The sequence below is a fragment of the Pyrgilauda ruficollis genome, unplaced genomic scaffold, assembly GCF_017590135.1.
Source record: "Pyrgilauda ruficollis isolate IOZ18807 unplaced genomic scaffold, ASM1759013v1 scaffold7, whole genome shotgun sequence".
Lineage (NCBI taxonomy): Eukaryota > Metazoa > Chordata > Aves > Passeriformes > Passeridae > Pyrgilauda > Pyrgilauda ruficollis.
This window is the reverse complement of record NW_024528821.1, coordinates 5,246,339-5,270,934: the sequence shown is the minus strand read 5'-3', so window position 1 is coordinate 5,270,934 and position 24,596 is coordinate 5,246,339. Positions and strand designations below refer to the sequence as shown.

The 24,596-nt window shown below is 41.3% G+C and overlaps 1 protein-coding gene across 14 annotated transcripts in view; it reads right to left on the bottom strand.

Moving 5' to 3' along the window:
- Positions 1-22,818, bottom strand: part of MAP7D3 (MAP7 domain containing 3) — a 43,036-nt gene extending 20,218 nt beyond the window's left edge. For 9 of the 14 annotated variants that reach the window (XM_041484985.1, XM_041484984.1, XM_041484987.1 and 6 more), the window contains exons 1-6: positions 22,688-22,818; positions 9,749-9,844; positions 8,873-8,953; positions 7,289-7,452; positions 4,747-4,861; positions 3,804-3,836 (exon numbers count right to left, since the gene is read on the bottom strand). In XM_041484985.1, coding sequence (XP_041340919.1) covers positions 3,804-3,836; positions 4,747-4,861; positions 7,289-7,452; positions 8,873-8,953; positions 9,749-9,844; positions 22,688-22,766 — 568 coding nt within the window. In that variant the 5' untranslated portion in view covers positions 22,767-22,818. The remainder of the gene's footprint in view (positions 1-3,803; positions 3,837-4,746; positions 4,862-7,288; positions 7,453-8,872; positions 8,954-9,748; positions 9,845-22,687) is intronic. The other 5 variants (XM_041484988.1, XM_041484996.1, XM_041484998.1 and 2 more) reach the window with 2 other exon arrangements.
- Between the last annotated feature and the right edge of the window lie 1,778 nt (positions 22,819-24,596).

Sequence of the window (24,596 nt, the reverse complement as noted above, 5' to 3'; positions counted from 1 at the left end):
CACAAGAGGCATTAATATTTTTTGGTATGTGTATACAGCTACATATACACGCATAAAAATCACATCTCATATGGCAGAACTGCAAGTTTATTACAAGGCAGATAAATACCTGCTTTTTAATTTCAAATAATGTACTTTCAGGATGAACACTACTCCAGAGTGTGAAAGCCTTTGAAAAACATGTACCTGTTGCTACAGAAACTCAGTAAGCAGAAAACATTAATGTACACAGAGTGGTGCAGACCAGCACAACAAACACACAAAATTTTAAACATCTAATACAAGTAATCGATTTCACTGACACACTGCACAGCAAAGATGATTAATCTGAACTCATTAGTGCATAAATACCAAAGGACACAGCAGCACTACTCACCACAGAGACAACATCTTTTCCCTTTGCCAGCATGCTACAACAGCCCCTTACAGCCAGAGCCAGGACATAAAGATTCCTATGGACAGCCCCATGGGAAGCTCTTGGAACAGTGAACAAAGTCCCCATGGGATAAGAGGGAGATCTACTGAATCTAGTTTAGAAATTAAGCTCTGAGCTTAGTGGATGCTTTCCCAACATAACAAAAGGAAGAAGGAAAAAAAAAAAGGGCACTTTATGAATGGAGTCTGAGAACTGGGATAACTAAACAGCCTTAAGAGGTTTTATATACGAAAATCAGGAAGCTCATAATTCATGTATTTGGGTGCTTTTGAAGGGGAAGGCTACCCTCTAGCGTCTGCTCTTTAAAGGAAATCCTGGCTCCTGCCTGAACTCAGCTGAGTCCAAGGCCTCCAAACATCACAGAGACACTTCACATAAATTTCTCTTGGTTCAATTTAGCACTCCAGCACTTGTATGAAATCTGAGATTTCGTCTATCACCTACTGGGACCCAGGTACAGAGGTAAATGCTTTTTCAATCAATACACTTGCATGACCAGATGGCCCCAACTTCTTTCCTACCTCATTCACAGAACAAATTCTGCAAACTTTAAAGTTCCTTTCTCTAGGAAAAAAAAGCTTTAGAAGACAGGCAGGATATTCCTGCCTCCATCAAGGGATTTGAATTGGAAGAAGTACACAGCCCACGTGACACCAACTTCTCTATTTTTCTAATGGAAGGGGGGAAACAAACTGCAGCAGCAGAGCTGAAGAAAGCACATGTCTGCCATGCAGCAGGACTTGGAACTGGGCAAGGAGCTGGGAAATATGGGATCTTAAGAAAATCACTCAGAGTGAGGAGCTTTCAATCCTCGCAGGGTTTCACTGAGAGAGGGTGCTGCAGCATTGCCTGAGGCTGGATAACATTAAGCTACATGAAATAAGATCAGCTGTCTCTCACTTCCTTCCAAATTTCTACTAGGACAAGGAAGCTCTTTATTTAGCAAGGAGAGGCTCTGGCAGCCCCATTTCTGTTCTAATAGCACATCTCCAGTCCTGATGCACCTGAACCTCTAGTTCTGCTCAGCAGGCACCACTAAAACACCCCCTTTAGCAGGACTGTCATCAAGGATGCTTTACTGCACAGCCTGGCCACTTCTCTTGGCAGACCCACACCCTGCCTGCTTCATCTCAGCACTGACAGCAATGCCATTAATGTAACACTTGACTCTGGGGCTTTCATCCATTTTTACATTTCTCCATCAGCGGGATCCCTGCTGTGGTCTCATGAATCACACTCAACATCCCTCAGAACCGCTGATGGCTGGGAAAATGTTCCATTACATGGGCTTCACTTTCCAGAGCACACTATCACCCAAACCCTCTGCTCTGCCACTCAGTGTTCCTAACTATTATTGTTGACACACCCAGTTCATGGAAGACATATCTGATTCTGCATTTTTTTTTGCACAGCACTACAATAGACAAGAATGCCTTTTGTCCTAAAATATTTAAAGAATATTTGAAATCAGTTCCCCAAATGGTTCTCATTTCAAGAAACAGGGCTTTAATCCCAAATCTGCCACAGAATTTGACAGTGGAAATATAGTATTGCATTGAAATTTGCTCCAGACATGCAGTTAGAGAAGATGCACTATTCAGCCACAATGATGTAATGGACCAGAGCTCATCTTGTGTCATTTTTCAGAGTAAAAAAAAAAAAGGTAATTGTTGTCTTTCCAGAAAATATGCAAATATAAAGCACAATGGACCATATAAGGATTTTTTAGAAAGCCAGCCAGACTTAAGTATCCCACATGGCTTAAGTAGATTTTTAATAACAATTAAGTAATGAGTTCTCAAAGTTAAAAAGAACTACCCTGAAATAGGAATAAATATGAGAAACGCAAAATCAGTCATGGTTCCACATTATCCATCTCACACATCACAGCTTCATGTTTGAAACATTAACATAAAATCAAACACAATTTTAAAACACTGTGGGTGCACAAGGGTTTGACTAGGACATTGCATTACCTGTTTATCTCCACAGCAATTTTTTTCCAGCAATTTTTTTTCCAGACTGGTGCCAAGTTATCCAAATTGATCTACTGCTGCTGAACTATCTGCATAGTTACTTTATGATGCATAAATCACAGTTTAAGCACTTATTATGATATCAGGAGTATTTGTGTTGGAATATATTTTATCTTAAATGTGCTTCAGCAGCACTGAAGATCTTCCTCCACAATGGAAAGGACAGACAAGGCTCATTCCCTCACATAAATCAGGAGAGAGCAAAGAACATTATTTTGTGTTTGTTAGTAAAATAAAACCCAGTGCTTTCTTAAACATGTAAGGCAAATGTGATTTCCCAGTTTCAAGGTTAAATGATATTTGGTAGTGTGAGATACCGTGAATGGATTTATATATGCATCCAAGGCACACAGGTACAGCAGATAAACCAACCCAGCCAAACTGGCTGATTTTGGAGAAAATTAGGGGCTCATGATGTGCAGGGCAAAGGAAGAGAAAAGTTAACTAAAATACACGTGGTTCTGCTGTGTTGCCAGAGTAGTTAAACCATACTCAGCCAGACCTTCACAGCATTTTCAAGTCTCCCTTGTCTGTGTCACAGACAGCTGCACTGCATTAGTAACGTTGTGGGCACGCACAGTGAGGATTCAGATTCAGCTGGGTCTCAGCTGAGAGTTTTCACCTCAATCTAGCTGCAAGAAATAATTCTGCTTATTAAACGTATGTATCAGTGATCCAAAGCACTTCTATGAATGGCTCAGTCTGTGCACTGGAAAGTGCCAGAAATCCAATGAAAACACATTTCATGTATAGAATGATCTTTAGGTAATTGGGACAGCTCTGATTTTGCAATACCCTCCATGCAAAAAGTATCAAACTGCTCAAGAGACCCACTCCCTTTCACAAAGTTTCAGTAAAATATAATTTGATTTTGCAAATGTTACTTCAACTGCTGGTAAACCAAAGCAAGGAAACAAACCAAGACCTACCATGTACTTTTTGCAAAGTAATGAAACAGTCTGAAACTGCCCTTAAACCCTCCAAACCTTACACCACTGAACTAATTGATGTTCAAATACTTGCCCATAGAAATTTCTCTTCTCCCTGTGCTGTATCCAGACCGCTTTAAAAACCCAAATGCAGATAGCCTTTCCCTGAAAATTCCCTCAGCATGCCATGACTTAAGCTGTAGTTGAATTAGCTGGGAGGGAGGGATAGCCAAAATGAGGGGGGCTGCTTTCTACTTAGGGATCACATTTGTTGCACAGCTGGCCAAGATCCAGGAAAAGATCTATAAGAAGATGGTTTTCCTTAGTGTGAGAGGAACTCAAGCTTAAAAGGTTAGTAGTGAGTGTAAAAGAACAGAAAAATAAAATTTTAGAAATCTATACCACCAGTTCCACCTTCATCAGTGCTCTGTTGTTCTGTAGAAGAAGAAGGTTTGTAAGCTAAGTCATGAGGTCAAACAGCAAAAAAATCCAAGTTAACAAAAAAATGGGGATGCTGCATATCATAATGACAACTAATATCAAAGCACTTTCAAACATGTTACAAACACACATTCAAGCTGACAGAAAATGACAGTACCACACTCAGTACAATTCCACCAACATAGAGGATAGGCTGAACTGAAGCATTTTTTGATTTATTTTATTCCTGGCCAATAATTTATTTATTGGTGGTTAGATAGTATATGAAAAGATCCCTTCCACTGCAATCTTTACTTGTTGGTCTGATTTCAGAATGTTTACAAGCAGAAACAGTTAATTGTGAAATAGGAAATTATCTGAGTTCAAATTAAAGACTGTTAAAATGCATCACCTAATCCAGAACAGAACCCATGTTCCAAGAAGCCTGGACTGTCCACTGCATTTCCTTACCCACTAGTAGGCATCCAAATAATCAGCATTCCATAACTCCACGGGTGTGTTTAAAACATTTTACATGTGATATTAGAGTACACCTGGATACTTTTGGTTTCATCACCAGTCTTAGCATCCATTACATGAACTGCATTTGAAGGACTCTGAATTATCTTAATATTACAGAACATGATTCCCCTTAGCTAAGGTTTAAGGGCTGGCAGTGCTGTCACGTGTTGTATTTCCCATGGAGCTTCCCTCCAGCTCTTCCCAAGGTCAAAAATAGCTCTAAGTCTGAGCAGCATTTCAGGACAAGTACAGATATGACACTTTCCCAGGAGCTACCCACAGATCCTGCTTTAAGATCCCAGACAGGAAAGGATGCCCAGGTCCCTATGAATAGTGCTGCATCTGCCAGTGCTCACACAGAATATTCTGTGATTTCAGTCCTACTAAAACCAGTGCTGCTTACCTGTTTTGCCTTCTGAGTCTGGAGTTACAGACCCCCCCCATGACCATCTCTTCTGTCGTGTTTCCAGCCGCTGACTCCGTTCCAGGGTGCGATGCAGAACTGCTTCATAGCGCTCCTACCAAACAACATCTCCATGAAGCTTTAACTCTTAACCACAGCCATGCCAGGGAACAAAATATAGACACTGCCCCCCGCAGTATGATTTATAATCTGTTTTACCAGGCTTTTGTTACAAAAATTATCATGCAAAGAATGTTAGAGGCAATTAATGGCTTCAAAACACTGCAAACATGATTAGGTCGAGCTAAAGCACAGATAATCTATTCTACTCTTTACTTAAAATAGCCACCAAACAGATTTCCTATTCAGTAAACAGCACTACTTATTTTCTAAATAGGGATGAACCCCAAACTGAGCAAAAGTAATTGGTTACCCTTGAAGTTATTTATATAATGAAGTTATTTCTAAAAGGTGATAAAAATTCTCCATTATAAAATACCAAGTGTAAAGTTATTTGTATTTTCAAAGAACTGTAAAGGTCTTAACAGACACTGACATTATGAGAGATATGATGAAACTAGGAACAGCAAGACAATGGAAAAACTACAAAAGAAGACCAATCAACTTCAGGCCTCAGCAACCATTGCTGACAGGACAAAGGGGGCTGAAAGAAGCTTCTGCTGCTTTCTCCAGAACTAGTAACTGCCAGCAGGGGAGCTTTAGCTCTTGTGCATAAAGATGGACCATGCTAGACTCTTTCTTGCCAGCCAGGTTTCCACACGTGTCAACAACACATTTCTCTTCTGGAACAATTATATCCCAAGTGATCTTTTGAAGCAGTATTTTCTGCAAATACACTGCAGTAAGATATCAAGGGAGCTCATTATACAGTCATTTCTGCCACTTGGGGACACAAGACTTTCACTTCTTTCAACACCATTTCACAACACAACACAAACTAAAAAAGTCACCAAAACACACAATGTAAACCTGGACGGAAGGGAGGATTTTGCTCACTGTCAAAATATCAAACTAGAAGTTTTTGTTTGAAATATAAAGCTTAGTTTCCCCTCTGTTAGAAAACCTGAACTAGAGTTTACCTAAGGTGCCAAAGTACCCAGACATTATCTAATCTCTGGATTGTATTTCCATGGTGGTATCTGCAGTGCAGCAATTCTTCAGTAAGATTAAAGACATAGACTACACTTTACAAATGAGAGAAATGAGCTCAAGACCTCAATATAGTGAGCCCAGAGATACGCAGAATAACTGAGGAGCAGTGGGGAGACAGGTATGTGAATCCTCACCACAGCTAGTGCTCTTCAAGATTTTTAGAACCACTCCCTTTTCCACAGTATTTGTTACTGTGCTACTGCTCCTACCTTATTAGAAGATTAACAAAATGAGACCTGGCTGAAAAAGTTAACAATAATGTTGGGGACTATGTATTTTGATGCACTTCTATCTACCAAATATACAGCTGTAGATGGTATCTTGCTGGTATCTTTTCCTTGTGTCAGAGTACCAAAGTCAAGAGCTGTTTTCACTTTTTGATTGAAGGAAGGTTTTATAGGTCAAATCCAAACTATCTTCCCACCTTCCAGATTCTGCATGTATAACCTATGTAGAAGGTCATCTCCAGGGACTGAGTAAAAGACAAGATAAACACCTCATTGCTAGTCCTTGTTTTCCTTGATTATTCACTCTGGTGGCCACTTAAAACTTATCTACTATCCTCAAAACTACATGAATTAATGTAATAAATGTAACTGTAACGTTTTGAAGCATAAGGAATGCTTTTGTATAAAGTAGTTGCTTAAAGAAATGACACTACACCGGACTGCAGTCACAGCCTGCCCAAATGTTTCTGTTCTACATCCGTGTAAACTATTCCATGAAGGTCAAATGGCATATCAAAAAAATCATATCAAAAGGATGGAATAACTTCATGTATTTATTTCTGCTGTCAGCTTCTATCCATTGAGTGAGTCCCAAACTCAAACACTGCTCTGCCTGTCCATGTGCAGTCAGAGCAAAGGCCAGTGAGAACAGACACCACACGGTTCAAAGCAGCAAATGACAAATACACAGATAACATCACCACCTTTCATCATACAGGAATGAATTCTGGTTTAGAAGAATTAAGAGAATGTGAGTCTCAGGCCACAGCAGGGCTCCAAGGAAGCAAGACATAGAAATAAGAGAAGTAAGTCTAAGACTTACTGATTTACAGACAGACTCTACAAGGTGCTCTGAAGGCATATAGAAATCTAGCAATATGGGGTGGGGGTTTTGCTCACATAAAAAATAGCCAGTGGTCTAACAGCCACAGCTCCTGAAATCCTGAGTGCCTCAGCTACAACCAAAGCTCTATGAGGAAGGTGGACATATGCCTACATAGCCCACTGTAGATGTGGAAAATACTTTTATGTTCTAACATGTTCATAATTTCCCTGAGTTTCTCATTCACAGCACTTCCGAGCATGGCAATGTAGGAAAACAATGTAGTTCTTTTAAACTATAGAACTTCGACGTGTGTTACCTTTTCCTCCTCTATTTTTTGTTTCCTCTTCTCTTCTACTGCTGCCCTTCGTTGTTCCTCTTTTTGCTTCATTTCTTTTAGCTTTCTCTGCCTTTCTTCTAACTGTTTTTCATACTGGAGTTTTGCTTTTCTCTCCTTTTCAAGGATTTGTGTCTCTTTGGCAGCTGTAAGAATATTTTAAAGAAAAAATTAAAATCAAACTTAGCCATTCGTTGATATTGCAATGCAACTTATAAGCAAGAGACTATCCAAGCAGAATTCTTACCACCTGAAGTGAAAATGTACAGGAAGATGAGCTTGCAGAGGTGACAACAGACAACAGACTCATCTTTAATTTTTATCTGTCCCCAGGCTGAAAGTGAAATTAGAACTTTGCCTGCTACTAGGCTTTACTGTCTAGACAGGAATATCAGGATATGTATATTCCCTAAATTAAGCATACACTTTTCTTATCAACATAATAGTGATGTCTCTGTAAGGAAGCTGTAAATTAAAAATCAAACAGTAGAATTTTCTATGTTGTAGCTTTTTTTTTTTTTAGAACAAAATACAGTAATATTTAAGGCACTGAGTGACAAGATGGGAAGACCCTACAGTTCCTGCATCAGAGTTCAAAATAGTTATATCACCATTCTCTGCAGCCTCCACCAAGGAACAGCTGTGTGCAGTTCAACAGGAAGCCTCAGGTCCTGTGACACAAAGCTAGAATGCACAGAGTATTTTCCATGGCCAGACAGATGAAATGAACCAAGAGACCAGATAATCACACCAACAATGCACAGGCAGCATCTACACATAGGGCCTCCAAAATATTTCTGAATTTTATATGCATCATAATTCTACCCTGTTGCCGTATTAGAATAACACAATAATTCCTGTTGTTGTGGGTCTTTGCTTTTATGTTGAGAAACAAACATACAGCTCGGAGAGACATCTCCTCACAAGCTGGGAGCCCAAGACCTGCCACTGCAGGGCACACTGTGACCCTTTCATCTCCTGCTACACACACATGCACTGATTCACATCACACAGAGCATAAAGCTGGGCAAGAGTTTTCTGCTGCTATCTAGTTCAGATTCCCTGCGAAGATAAAGTTTGTACTGCTGACACTTCAATACAGGAGTCATTTCCGTGTGCTGGGAAACAAGGGAAGCAGTGTTCAAGGCAAACAAGCCATTCTACTAGCTAAATCTTTTTTGGTTTTCTCTGAATCAGCATTCTCCAAACATCAGTCTTCAGGGCTATAGGAAGGACTTCTAAGCTAAAAGTTTTATTTTCCAAAGTGCTTTTGTGAAAGCTTTCAATAAGGAATTAGCTAAATTTGCTGGGTGGTCACTAAAAAATGGAAGGTCAGAAGTGGCACAGAGCTTCAACAAGCTAAAACTCTCTACAGTGTTCTCCTCTCAAATCAAAAACTTCTTCATTCAGGTTCAGAGGTGGACACTGATGCAAGACCAAGAGCAGACCTTGTCTCTTGTCCCCAGCAAGCTGACACAAAGTGACAAAACATGGAATAAGGGGGACAGTAATTCCTTTGAGAGAAACATTCTAGAAAATTATATTTTAAGTGAAACATGAAAATACCATGCTGCTTTTCCCGCTCTTCTCTACGTTCCCTGGCCAGTCTTTGCCTTTCTTCTGTTCTTAGCATGGAACCATCTATCACTGTCAAAATAAAAATTGAAGACACATAATTGTCAATGACTTTGAACATTCAAATTGAAATAAAATGTCAAAAGTCTTTACTATCAAAAGAAGAATTAAAACTTCCTGAGAGATGCACACACCACCAAATCACTGCACACTCTACATAGAGATTAAAGACACCATCTGAAAAATTCATAGAAAGCTGAACATCCTCCTCTTCTCCTTTTCCATTCCCTCACAACACTATTTTTAACAGGTGCAAGAGAAAGCAGACATCATATTAAAGGCTCAATAGGTACAGTCAAAGGAAAGCCTAAGAAGCCGGACGTGTGAGAACATACTCTATCCCAAATCCAGCCCTGATCCTCATTCTTGTACATATTAACTCCCATGAACAAGAATGACAGGAGTTTAGGAAAATGTCATCTAGGAACAGATAGTTCACCTGTCATTACAAATTCAGAGCACTGTAGGACAGCTCATTTGCAGACTAAGCAGAACCAAGACTTAAGCAGTCTTTGCAGGTATAAAAACTTGAATTTCAGCACGAAGTGAGCTGGTAACTTGCCCAGTTACCATCATTTATCTTTGCTGTCATGCCCTGCTTACAAGACAGGCAGCTCCAACTGAACTCTGAGCCAGTCAAAAACAGAAATCTGTCATCAAAACCAGACCTACAAACCATCTACCAGGTGCTCTGATCCTCCTGAAGAAAGAGCACCAAACTTTTCTCTACATAAGTTCTTTTCAATCCCTACTAACCCCTCCTTGTGAGCCCAGCACTTCATTAAGAGCAATGACCTGTAATTATACCTGGTTTAGTTGCTGTCTTTATTGAGGTCTGGACTGCAAGAGGGCTAATGCCACTTTGGCTTCTTCTTTCTTCTGCTATGGCTTGGGCTGCAGCAACTGTGAGAAAGAATCACTTCACATTAAGAAAAGCTCTACAACTGAAACTCATGAAATAAATACCCAAAATAAATACATAAAATTCCACTTGAGGTCACTGATGCTTTTATTAAATAACTAACTGCGGGCTGCTCAGCTTGTAAGGAAAAACTTATCAAATGAGACTTGAGACCTGGCACAGCTTCTTGTTATAAAAACATTTATCAAACCTTATGTTTTAAGACTACAGAGTTTCAAAGATTAAACTTATTTAATAACTCTTCTAAAACAAACTCCATTATTCTGCAAAGTTATATGTGACTTACACTTAGTAACAGAAACTCTTTGCTACCACATGAGCATTTGTGGGCTGCACACATGTATGTAATAGCCCATTAGCACTGCAAGAATCATATTCTGATGAGACCCAAGCAGGGAGAGGTCTATGAAGACCTGTCATTACTTCATGACATTAAAGAGAAAGGGGATTAGCTGCATAAAGTAAACCATTGAGGGATGCTTACAACATACTTCTGAAACTGGATCTTCAAAAATAAATTTTAATTATAAATTAAGATTCCAAAACAGTAAATTGAGCATTTGTGCAGAGACCCATTCACCTTATCTGAGTTTCACCAAGGTGACTTCAGCAAAATGCAGGGCTACAACTCACAGATAATCACACAGAAAGGAAATGCTACCAGTATTAATTTTGCTAAATAACAAAACCCATTAACAAGTCAGGGAGACTAACTTACTGTATCACTCTCCCCAGATTTTCTTTGTTTTGGTATGAACCTTCACAAATCACCTTACAGGGTGTGAAGAGTTACAGGGAAGGCAGGCAGGGCAGCCTGTAAGACAGCATTACTGCACAGCTCCAACAGAAGTGTCCTCACACACTGCCACCCCACTCTCACCCTGCCTGACAGACACTGGGAGCTCAGCTGGCTTCCATGGAAAAGCCCAACTTCAGGGGAAGCAAGGGAACACAACCCAGAGCACATGAGAATGTTGAGGCCAGTTTTACAGAGAAAAGGCAAATCCACAAAAGGAACACGTAATGTGCTGTGATCTCACCCAGAACATGAAGGACCAATAGTACAAATTGCTGTTATATTTTAAGAAAGGAGACTACAACTTTGCCAGTGATCTGACTTCCTTTTAATAAGAGGAGTGCAGAATGCAAAAGAGGAAGGAAGAGTCTCCCTCTTCTCCATGCATTGCCATGACAACTAGTTGTGTCATGGTAATAACCCTCCCTAAGGCTGTGCCCAAGAACAATCACCTCAAAGTGTTTAATCCCATGTGATTTCAGTGATAAATGCTGATTACAATACTTATTCAGCAACTCTAAATTGTCACCCGCAGCTGTTGCCATGTCTTGAATTAATTTTTCAATGCAGCAGCAAACAAAAGTCTTCCTCAACCCCATCCTATACATCTCGGAGGCTCTTTTCACACAAGTCAGAGACCAGATATACTACAACACAATGAGATTACCAACTGGCAAAAAATAGCTTAAAAAAGGCTCACTGTTTTTTCACTCTCTAGATCAGACTAGTCAGACAAAATTCTGATTTTTGTACACTGTTGCATGTCACATGGATGGGAATCCAGCCCAAAAAAACACCAAGTGGAGAACAACAGAATTATCTATTCTAACACAAATAGAAGTGAAAACAGCCAGAGGAAAAGCAGCCCACTGCAGGTGTTCTGAGAGCAGAAATGTACAAGCAGGGCATGCATATCCAATGACACCTCTGTACATCACAAAGGCTGAAGGAACATAAGCTTCTTCAAATACCACTTAGATTTCAGACAAATACAGAAATCCAGGTACATCTTTCCTCAAGGGAGGAGACAGAGGTGCTCAGGAAGCTTGAGCCAACTTAACCCAGGCAGGAAATTATCCCAACAAAACAAAGTCACTCTGTACCTAAACCAGCTTCAGTTAAGACCAACACTGGAATTTTGCCTCAACTCTCTAAGTTTAAATATCCAAATTTCCATAACAAAGTTATAGTAAGAAGCAACCTGCAATTAAACAGGTACAAAATTTTGTTTTACTTGCAAAAGTATTTTACTATTAGAAATCTTGCTGAACAAAGCAGCCATAATGGATATGGGGGATTTTGTATTTATTTACTCAATCAAAAATAAATGTAGAGCTGGAATAATGTTCATTATTAGAAGGCACTGATTTAAAAATGCATTACATCTGCAAAGCAATTAGTCAGTTTATTTTAATTAATTAAGGTTGCAAAAGATTACTTGAGATTCTATAAGACAGGAAAGTGGGTTACAAAAACAGTTCAGCTTACAGAGGACACAGAGGTGAAAAAACTCTAGAAATACCCAGGCAGAGGACTCTGCACATCAAGGTTTTTTGTATGTCAGATAAAATATTTTATGTTCACTCCTTCAGTGCTTCATTATTTGCACAGCAACAATGTGCTTACACATTTGAAAGCAGCAGGTTTAATGCACAAGGGGTGCACCTCCACGTCACGTGGATGTGATCCATTTAACCAACAGAAAGCCAGAATCAAATCTGAACTGGGGATCTGAACAGAAGAGTAATAAAAGGGGAACAGACATCACATTAGATACATCCCTGAGATACGTGAGCTCAATTTCACCAAGTTCCTAGTCAACAGACAGGTTTTATGGCCCTTGACAATTTCATGGGAAATTTACAATACAAAACTGTGATTTTCAAAGTCCACACTTTACTACAGTAAAGCAAAATGCATTGCATATTGTTGTACTATGCAATCTTTAAGAAATACCTATCTTATTTTGCTTTGATATGATAAAATAAACCTTAATAATTAATATATTTTAATCTTTTTTGGCACAGATACCTATAATTTCTCTGCCTAGTTTTCCATAATGAATGTAGCAGTCTGCTATGGAGTGAAGCTTCATGGAAAAGAATTTTCCACAAAATATATCTCTGCAAAATGCAGAGCCTAATACCTCTGTAATGAATCAGGATACCCCAGAAGAGGAAACCAGTTAACAACCATTTCACTAGAATCTGTGTCACATGTTGCATTAATGGGGGGGGTGGGGGGGTGCCTTCATGGACATATTCAGCAAACTCCCTAGAGAGGAAAAATTCTCTTAGAGTCAAATTATATCTCATTTCTATACTGAGCTTGCCCTCCCACAGTAGTCTTTCACAACAATATTTTATGATCAGCATAATTTGTGTGTTTATTTTACAGCAGTCTACCTTTAAGTGCTCCAGGTAAAATTAATAAAAATATAAGCCATGCATGAGGCTAATAATATCTGCATTCATGCATAATAAAATAGAGCTATTTGAACCACGAAATGATTATGTAATTTGGGAAGCAGTTTTCCTTCTGCACCCTCATCATCATTTAGCACCCCAGGTCTGGCCAAGCAAATCAGAGATAAAGCAAACCCACAGAAGCACCAGGAGGTGACATTCTAGATAAATCCAACTCTCCCAATTTCACTTCCAGCTCACCATCCACTGACAGTGCAGGTGCTGAGGTGCCTCCTTCACACTGAGCATGACTTCCCTTCCCTGATCAGGTTTCCAATATGCCCTGAAGAGACCGGTGCTAAAAATAAACCTTGATTTCTATTTCAACCCCTGCACACGGCTAATACCCTTGGCCCCTGCCAAGACTGGCAAAGAACCCGCTGCTGTTCTTAGTAAACCTCATTAGGGACTGAAGCAGCTCCATCCCTTCACCCAGAGAGCTCCAGGCCTTCCATCCCATCTCCTGCCCCGTGTCCATGGACGCTGCCCCCCTTGCTCTTCCCTCCCTTGTGGAACTACAGAGGAGAGCAGAATGTGCTGACTTTCACAGCAACCTTTCTGCTGCTTATGATTTAATGACTCGTTATGCAAAGCAAACAAAAAAACTCCAGACTAAGCTTCTGAAACAGGGGGTGTTAGAGGGCTGCTGAATGTTAAGCATTGTTATGATTCTAAGGGTGTCCATAAAAGTTTAAAGCAGGCAACAAGAAGCCAATAAGCAATCCATTAATCAAAAGTGAACCTTCCAGCAAAATATCTCTGATTTTATAGCAAACTGTGCCAAATCTGAAAATCTTTTTGTCTTGTTCCACTACAAGCAGCTACTGTTTGCCAATAAGTGTTCAGATCCTTTAATTAAGTTTTGCACATAGTTTCAGGAAAGATGAGGAAAGTCAGCATTCAAGTTTGAGATTTCCAGGCACTGCCTTTCAAGCCGATTTCCACTCATGAATTAACATAGGTTAAGACAAACAGATGCAAGATCATATGTTTGAAGCTTTAAGAAAAATTAGGTATGGTATTGGTTTTTACACCACTACTCCTTGTTCAGACAACACCAGAGGAAGGATGCACTTCACACAAACAAGTGGACAACACAGAAAGTTCCTAATGATGAAGAGAAAGCCCTCCCTGTGTGCATTCCTCTTCTCCCTGTTTTCCCCTTTCTGTCTTTCCCTGTTGATCCCCACATCCCATCTTTGGGCTGCAAGGACTGACAGGCTCCACAAACAAACACATGAGCTTCCCTGTAGGCACCTTCTGACGGAGCAGCTGGGAGGCAGATGGTTCTCCTGTTTTGTCTGGGCAGCCACCAGATGGAAAGCACAGAGATCTCCAGAAACTAGTGCACACTCTCAGCTTCAGTAGGCTAGAAGAGCTTCCTGTTGTCTTATCCCTATCCCAGACTCCATTTGCAAACTTTGTACATTTATTCTCTACATGGGATACCTATTTTACTACCTTTATGTGCTTTCCTCCCTTTAAGACCATTTCCTCAGCTAATTCTGTACAACATTCCGATTTTGCTCCCAAAGCTTAAGGCAGTTTTGGGTGATTTCTTCAGTTCATCACAAATTTTGATCCCACTGGAAAACCCAACACAAGCATTCCTTTGCAGTATATGAATTAGCAGCTCCACGAGTAAGTATTTCAGACATACTTGCAAGAACTTAAGTTTTTACTTTTAACATCCACATTCAGATTAAGACCTAGAAATATTTTTTTTTTAATCACATAATTAACAAAGTTACTTATTTCTTATAAGGAAACCTTCAACGATACAGCTGAAGCAATCTCCGACATATTACGATACTCATACTATGTACTCAGCCTAGGGCATGACCAGAAATGAGGGTTGCTGGTTAATTTTTGCATTGATCTCTGCACACTTGGCCCCAGGGGAAGCACATAATCTAAACCAAACTTGACTGTAATATAAGCACAGACCAAGGCATTGAAATTTGTCCTTAACAGAATTAGCAGCCATCTCCAGAAACTTTCTACAGTCAGAGATGCAACACCATTGCTCAAGAGTCACACCATCCTCACTACCTTCAGATGTCTGAACACTACTGAAAACACACCTGGGGAGTCTCACTGACTCCCACTGTCACTTATTCTCTTATTTTAACCTCACTTACACTGCTCGGCCATGGGTTACGCTTCTTGCTACTTAATGAAAAAAGCAACTGTCAGCACAATAAATATTATATATAAGTATTATATGTAAGTATTATACAATGCTCAGAAAGGACAAAGACGTCACCAGCTCTTATAGAAGCCCTCATAAGGTTAGTAAGAAGCACTGTCTGTGCTGTGCACACAGGGCTGACAAGCTAAATCTATCTCCTTCTCTAGAAAAGACACCTGGCTTCCACAATTGGGGGTTCTTTATTAGTGAGGTGTGTCACTATTAATCTTTTGAAAGAAATTAAGTGGAATGACAGCAGAAACTCCACTTTCACAAAGACCATTGTGAACCTTCTCAAGTTTAGCAGAAATATTTACCTGTTTCTGCATACTGGAAATTCCAAAGCATCCTAATACACAGGACTAAAATGAAAGCAGTCTACACAATGAATATGACCTTACATAATTTCAAGTGGATTCATTGTGAAATTTACTAGTTATGTGACATCATTGCTTATAGATAGAGGTATACAAATGTAACACTCTCAACTAGACAGAATTAGATACAGGTTTAATAGCTACAGAAGGACCCAAAAGGTAAAATGGAAGATTATCAATAACTAGTCTGCTGCACAAATAATTTTCTTTATTTAATAGCACTGCCCAGTGCCTCAGGAGCACATATCTTGTCCCTCAATGCAGGACTGGCTTCACAGATGCCACAGCAGTCCCACTTTAACCTCCTCTGCACAGCACAGCTCCCACTGGAATTCCAGCTCAAGCACTGGCAAAAAAAAGACAGAAATCAGCTCTCTGCTTTACTCCTCCAACTCCGGGGGCTGCCTAACACTGACTCCTCTTCACACTCCTGCAAGCCATGGCAAAAAAGCAACTTCAAGACAAACCCTTGCTCTCTTCTCTTATTTCACATCTGTTTTTTTCATTGTATTGTTTCTTTCTCTTGCCGTGCACTATCCGTAGCACTGGCAATAGCTAACTTCTCTCCACGACTTCCCTCTTTCCTGAACAGTCTGGGGTTTTTTGCTTGCTAGAAGCATGGCCTTGAAAACGCTTTTGTCCTCTTGTTTGCAGGCTGTGGCTATTGTTTAATTCACCCAGCCCAAACAATGCCAGCCCAGACCACAGCCTAGCACTGCGAGTCACAACGGACTCGAGACAAACCCTGGGAAAACTCCATTTTGAGCTTTCTTTTGGTGCAAGGATAGCAGTTCCTTTCCAAGACAGCAGTGAAAACTACTGCTTTTACTTTTTACACTTGATGAATTTCTCATGGAAAATTTAGAGCTCATTCAAACACTGCCTGTGTGTTTCAGAAGGAAAGACTAGTGTTGGCATTTAACCCCAATAGGCCAGTCTCAAATCAAACTACTCAATCCAGAAAGTGCTGTAGGACACTGACAGGTCCACAGTGTGTTTAATGCAGCAAACCCTCTGTCTAAAGCAGATAAGGAAGGGGGATGCAAAATATGAAAGGAAATAAACTGCAAATTTTCTTAAAGCTGTACAGTTCACCCAGCTAATTAAAAAAATGAAGGCTCTGGGACACTCCACTACATGCAATCTAAGACCCTAGCAAAGTAACCAAGAATCAGTCCCTGCCCCAAAGAGCCTGAAGGATAAATGAAAAGTGGCAAATGGATGTAAAAAAGCAAGCAGGAAAAGGAGCAAAAGAGACAAATAAAGAGACCATATTTCTTTTTAAATTCATTACCCAGTGGCAGAAAGTCTTTTAAAGAAATTTGAATGTGAGTAAGGTGACACTCACTGATCTGGTCTGGAGATCAGTGTCCTTGGTTTTTATGTCCAGAACACAACACACAATAATACTGATCAACTCTGTGCTGCAAAAATGTTCCTCTAAGAAGTTCTCTTGGCAAAATTAAACAGAGGATAAGGTTTGAAATTAATAAATTCTATTAAATTATGTTCTTTAAGTATAAAGATCCCTACACTATTTCTATATTCTTGTAGCCAAGCCCTCTTGGGCTTGGGAGAGGAATTTTAACACTTGGAAGCTTTGAAACACTTGCCCAGAGAACAAGGCACTGCAATATCTATTCTCCCTCTCAAGATTCAGGTCAGTGCATTTAAACAACAGAGAGTGTCTGTAAATTAAGAGTCAGTTAAGTACTCATAAAAGAGTATTTTAGAAGTTCCCTGTGAATTACAAAGGCAAAAAAACACTATGGGAAAAGAGAGAGGTACTCTGGGCATGACCAGTGGTAACTGTTTTCTTCAAAGGCAACATCAGCTGGGGATCCTTCACCTAGAAAGCAGAACTCCCAAACTGACTGGAATATAGAAATAATTTAGATGAAAACAAATGTCAAGCAACCATGTCAGCCTTCCTTAAAAGCAAAGGCTTGTGTCCCTTTATGCACAGGCATTATGCAGCACAGTGCAGGTTTCTGTCTCTTTCAAACAAAAACAATTCTGAGCAACACTTTTTTTCTTCCATGAACCCCACACTCCAAAAAACTTAAACCACCAGCATCTAGAAAGGTTTTGATTACTGGACAGGCATATGCAAACACACTGAAAGCATATCATCAATTAAGATTAACCTGATTGTAAGCTGAATAATTGGAAGCTAAATGGGACTAATTTATTTGTGGCAGACAAGAAATTTGCAGTCCTAGTTGGATTTTAAAGTACCACAAGTAATCCGATAAGTCATATTCACAGAAGTCATTAAAATTGCATGCTCAGAATTTTGTCAGGGTGTCCTTTCACAAGAGGTCTGCAAGCATCTCCAATTATTTAATCAAATTTAAAGACAACCAGCAGCTTTTGATACCCCTATTATTATGACTAACCTAGATTCTTTTTTCCATTTATCTTACAATAACCCATAGTAACCCTTCTTTATTCTCTTATCACCTTTAAGAATTGAAAATTAATAACAGCATATCAGTACTCCCCTGTTTTCTTTTTGAAAAACACAACTATATGAAGAAGCAGCAGTCCTTAATTCCAGACACATTTTAAGACTATGCACAGTTAGGGACAGTGTAAGCCACAGCATCTCTGGGCTCTCACCATTGGAGTTATGACCCTTGCAAGTCATTATGTGCTAAATAGTTTCATCTGAATTGAAGCACGGAAGCCAAATTTATATTTTGCAATTTCAACACATGAAGAAATATGTAGAGAATGGAACACTCTACATAAGAAACTGAAAAAAATATGCTATATATGCACATGGTTTGGGTGTTTTTTTGTTTGTTTGCTTTTTTCTCCTTACACCCAGGAGGATGAATATATTTGGAGAAATCTCAAGAATTTAAAGTTTTAAATTCGAATAAAACCTTTTATAAACCACTTACAACTGGAAGTAATCTTCAGAATGCTAAGCACCTAAATACATAGCATTCATCTTTCTGAATCAGCATGAAATTATCCCTACCCTGTAAGATTGTATTTCCCTGAACAAAAAGAAAATGAAATTAGAGCTCATAGCCATCACAATTACATTAAGTTCTCAGCCTGATTTGGGAGTGTTCTCTCACCACTGAGATCTACATGAAATCCAATTTCTGTGCAGTTCTTTGCACTTATTGCTTTGGCACTCTGCAAAGCAGTGTTACTACTTTCATGCAGGGAAAAAAGATGAAGCTTAGAACTTTCTCCAAAGTTCTGAGGAGTTTGACCAATCAAGAAATTGAAGCCAGCCCCAGTGATCAGCTGAATGCCCCACTGCTGGGCTGCCTTTGCTCTGCAGATGGGACCTGTACCAGCCACTCATTCAAACATCACCAAGCAGGACAACAACTGAATGCTCAAGATGCTTTTCATGCAGCACTCGCACATTGTGAGAAACCTGGCAAAGAAATGGTTTCCTTGTCTTGCTGCTTCCCAGGCAAGATCTGAAGTCCAACCCTACTGACACCCACACTGCAAATCCCAAAGACTTTAAAGGATCCAAATTTGTAAGTAAATTCCTTCTATCTTCCAGCAAGCAGCTCTGACACACAGGACAACTCCTCAATTGTCTGACAGATGCTTCTGGATCCCAAATAACTTCCTCTGACCATCTTCTGTTGTGGGTCCAAGACTGTACCCAAGAGCTCTCTAGTACTCCTATAGGTGTTGGTACAAACTTGTGTTCTTATGTTTTTAACTGTCATCTAGAGACCAGCTAAATCTGTGCATGTCCCTGACTACTTGCCTGAGCAATGAAGTAGCACTATCAGTTATCCATTCATCCTTCTTTTCATGCCAGTTCTGTGTATGTGCACTTGGTAAAGCTGTTGCTAAGAACTGTGGTCTTGGAAAAGTGGACAAAGCCAGACAGTGCCACTTCCACAGGGGAAAAAAAACTGATTACATGGAATGAACCTGTTGTTTTATCAGAAAACTTCCAACTGAACAGAGACCTGCAGGTCATGGAATTTATGCCTGCAGCTAGATTTGTTGAAAAAGGCACTTTATTTTTTCCCCCAAACCTGAGACAGGTTTCCCAAAAGATGATGCAGATCTTGGAAAGGAAAATAGGTATGAACAGCATTTAAATGTTTTGAACAACCTTTGCAACAGTAATTCAATACATGACTGGAAATCCTGGCAACAACACAGGATTACCAAGCTCTGGTAAAAAAACCTCAACATACTTTACCATCCATACTATGAAAGACAGGAGTTTTCAGTATTCCAGTGAAAATGAAGACAATAAATGTAGGCTACAGCAGCTTAAATGACAGGTATTTTTCCTCTGATTACCCACACTACTCAAGGAAAACCTCACTTACTGGATAAACCACAAATACCCGACTATTCCCTTCTTCTCACATCTTAACAAGCTCAGCAGGACTTATGGCACTAGAATAGGATCAAAAATTCCTCTTCATCCCTGAGGGATGACAGCAGCAAGCATGGATAACAAAAATGAGGTAAGCAACTGCCATCTATGCACTGCTGGTTCAGTGTACAACTACAATTAATTTCTAATGTTAAGTGATGTTCAGAAACCTTAACTGCCTTCCAGTTGTACCTTAACTGCCTTCTAGTTGTGGTAGCAGATTCTGCTTTTTTGTCATCCACATAAAGGAAATAAGATTGGACAAGTGTGTCAGGGCAGAACATTATTACAAAGGAACTGCAGAACTGGCACTGTGGGCATGAGTTGGCCTGCAGAATCTTAATTACAGTTGATACTCTCTCAAAGAAGGAGAAACACCTTTTCCTTACCTCAACACCAGACTGAATTTAAGAGAATATTTTTCTTGCCAAACATACAAACTTGGAAGTTAGTTACAAGTGGCACCATGGGATTCTACGTGTGCAAGGCCTAAAAATGAAAAAGCACCAATCACCCACAGAGCAAAGCAGTACCAAGAGGCTGGTCACAGAGAGCAGAAGTGAAAAGAACAAGAGCCCAGAAGTGGCCTTTAATAAGGACCCACAAAGGTAGCTATACAGAAGGTGACTACACAAACAGCAGGTAAACACACCTCTTAGCCAGGCTGCCAGAAAGAGCGGTGGTTTCTCAGCAAGATTCTCTTTATTTAATGTCTTTAGACGTGAGATTCCCAGACACAAGTTCACTGACAAACGGCTGAAGGCACACAACACTGTATTTATTTTGCATAGATGTTTGTTCTCCAGTCTGATTAAGACAGCAAAGTACACAACTGCCCACAGAGCAGAAAGTGGGTCCAAGCATTCTTGTTACAGGTATTTTGAACTGAGGAGTCCCCCCACGCAGCCAAGTGAGCTCAGACAAGCAGGAAGTTCTATCGCTCCCCAAACACGCCGAAGGGGAGCGTGGGACTGAACATCGAGGTTCCTTTGGGTGTCTTTTTTTTTTTTCCTACATCTTCCCCAAACAGCTGCAATATCAGACTTGGCTGCTGCTCACAACTTCTCCAAAGAGCAGCAAATACTGTGGCAAATTATCCTGCAAATTCCACCGTCAACCACTGGATTGCAAGGATGATTTCTAAACATCATTTGCTCTCTCCAGGGAGTGCTACTGACTAGAAGTCGGGAGCAGAGCTGCAACAGCCTGCGAGCCCACAGACAGCATTGATTCACTGCACATTAGCACTCAGTTTATCTTTGAGCACATAACTGCTACAAATGCATTCTATGTACACTGAAGTTCAGATTCTGGTTCAGTGACTTCTATCCCCTCAGGGAAAAAAATTCAAGGTCTAGCCTTTCCAGGATCTAGGGAGGGTTTGTTTTTTTTTTTTAACATGATGTGCATATTACAGCATGTGCATATCTGAAGGGAGATGGAGCTGCCTGGCCCAAGGAGCATTTCCTCTCTGATTTCGGGATTAAATCTAGGTCATGACAGCTGTAAGCAAATATGGGTGCCCATCCTTAGAAAAACTTAGCAGCCACCATGTAAGTGCATCCCATATGCAAAATAAAACTCAGCAGTTCTAGCAGGAAGAATAAGGTTCAAACAGACACAGCCTTTGCAGGTGAGAAGTGCTATCTTTAGGCAGATCTTTATCCTTCCGGAGCACGAAACTGTCTTAATTTTGAAACAGAAACAAAAAGTAATTAAATAGTATTTCCAACACCCAACACACTGAAGAAGAATGCCAGATGAGAGTTGTGCATCCAGGACCCTTTGCCAGCACTCCTCTTTATGTAATTACACAGATACACTGAAAACAACCATGCAAGAGACTCTCAAGAGTAGCTGCTGCACCTAGTCCTAGTTAGTTAGCTTAGATCAAACTACAAGTCTCTTTACTTTCTTTTTTTTTTTTTTTTTTCTGGTGACTGGGATAAGTAAATGTTTATCTTTTTTAATGGCTCACCCACAAAGCTTTTGCATGGAGATGTACCACGAAGTGTTGCTGCAAACACATATCGTGCATGCACAATACTCGTCACAGAGTATATTATTAAGGACCTTAAGAATAAATAGGCACATAAGCACAGCCAAAGACAAAACCAAAGCAAATCTTCTTCAGATCTCTTATAAAAACAGTTTTAAAAAAGTGAAAAATAAAATTGGGAATTATCTTTGGTTAGAAATTCAATCTTTGGTTAGAAATCAGTGCCAGTGGCTGTCTCTGCCTTCTGCACTCGGGACCGAACACATCGCTGGCGGGCAAACGCTCTGAAAGCAAGAGCCAGCACAGACACCGACAAGTTGGAGAACCGGTGAAAAACGGGCGGCTCGTGTAACGCAGCCTCCCCGCACCGCCTCTGAGCTGCGGGAGGTCCCGAGCCAGCAATCACCGCCCGGAGCTGCGGGAAAGCACGGCCCGGGCGGGAGCGGGCCGGGGCCGGGCAGCCCCGGCGGCCTCCACTCGCGGTGCCCCTTCCCCGCCCCGGGACGGGGCCGGACGTCCAGCGGGCGGCCGGGGGGGGGCGGCCGGGGCCAGCCGCGCCCTTGGGCCGCCGGACCCCCCAAACCCCCCGTGCTACCCCTCCCTGCCCGCTCTCACCCATCTGCTCCCGCAGCCCCTTCAAGGAGGAGGAGGAGGAGGAAGCGCAGGATGGGGGCGCCGCACCGCCCTCCGCCATCTTCAGCGCCGGGCCGCGGGAGTGCCGGGCGGGCCGCGGGGCGCGGGGCGCAGTGCGCAGGCTCCGCCCGCTCCCGCCCCGCCGGCACCGGGAGCGCTCCCGCGTCCATCCGGGGCGGCCGCGGCGAGCGCCGGGCGCTGCCTCCGGCTGCGCTTCCACAGGGACGGGGCTGCTGGAGCCGGTCCGGCCAGGGACAGGGAACCTCCTGCAAGGACCGGGGAACCTCCTGCAAGCACTGGGGACCGAGTGTGATGAGCAGCGGCTGAGGGAGCCGGGGGCTCCGGGCGGCTCAGCGGGGAACTCGTCACCCCTGACGGGTGCGTGCAGTGAGCTGGGGCCGGTCTGGTCTGCCCGGTCTGCACGGAGAGGACCAGAGGAAACGGCCTTAAACGGCGACAGCAGAGATCCAGATTAGAGAAAAGAAATCCACTGTTGAGGCGGTCAGGTGTTGGAATAGGCTGCGCCAGGAGGAGATGGAGTCACCGTCCCTGGAGGTGTTTAAGAGATGTCGGGATCTGGCGCTGAGTGATGTGGTTTGATGGAATTGTCAAGGCTGGACGAGACCTTCAAGATCATCAAATCCAGCCATTCACTCGGTGCTGGCACTGCAACCACTAAACCACATCACCCAGTGCCAGATCCAGAAACCTCTTAAATACGCCTTGGTTTAGTGGTTTAGGGGTTGAATATTTTGAATATTCTATGAACATTCTGCCAAAGGGACCAATGGAATTGGCCGCCCCACAGGAGCCATCGTGGTCCCCTGACGGCCGGCTCCAGGCTGGGTGGGCACAGGACAGCTCCCCAGATACCCCACATGGCAGGGACAGTTTGTGTCCCCACAACAACTGCAAATGTCATCCCAGCACTGCGAGGAACCTGGAACTGAATGGTCTTTAAGGTCCCTTCCAACCTAAACTAATGTGTTATTAACCATGATGAATTGCCTCCCACTAGAGAGCTCTCAAGGAGAGATGCTACTCTAGTTGGTTATCAATAAATTTGGGAACAATCTCATTTTGCCTCTGAGTTTGCACTCTGAGAAGAGTGAAGGTAAAGCAGCATCCATTGCCATTCCAAAGGGCAGGCTCTTTGGGCCTTGTCCAGGAAACTCCCTTTGCTATCATGAACAGAAAGTTTGCCTGTCAGTGGGACAAAAAATAAACCCATAATTGTGATGAATGCAGAAAAAGTAGCAGTAAGATTAGGTAGTATTTCAAGAGAACGAAAAAGGAACCTTTTAAATGTTCCATGTAGGGCTCCATTTTAATTTATGTATTCTGAATATTCAGACCACAGGTTTGCCCTGTTCTTTGTTTCTTTTTTTAATGTTGGCTATATATGTGTGCACAGAATCCTTTGTCTGTTGTTTCCTCTCAGTGTTAATAGAATGGTAATTATTAGTAGTAGCATTTAAAACTAAAGGGCAGCTAGAGGGGAAAAACCCCCTACACATTCAATGCCAAATTTCCTAGGTTTATATTTATAATATATGGTAATAACACCTGGCCACTTAGCAGTCTCCATGTCATTTATACACATGCTGAAATCAAATTTCACCATTCCACTGAGACATTCAGATGTTATCCTTATTTTACAGATGAGAAGACTGAGTCACTGAAATCAAAGTCTCTGGTTATGTCATGAACAAAACAGCACAGTGAAAAATCCCTGCCCAGGTTTCTTGATTCTTTGTTCTGTATCCATGTATTTTCCCATCTTCCTTTAATCAGCAACTTTAATCAGGAAATATCACCGGAATGGTTTGTATTCGTTCTCAACAGCATAAAGTACAATAGGTGTGATATGAAAAAATGGTCAAACTACCTG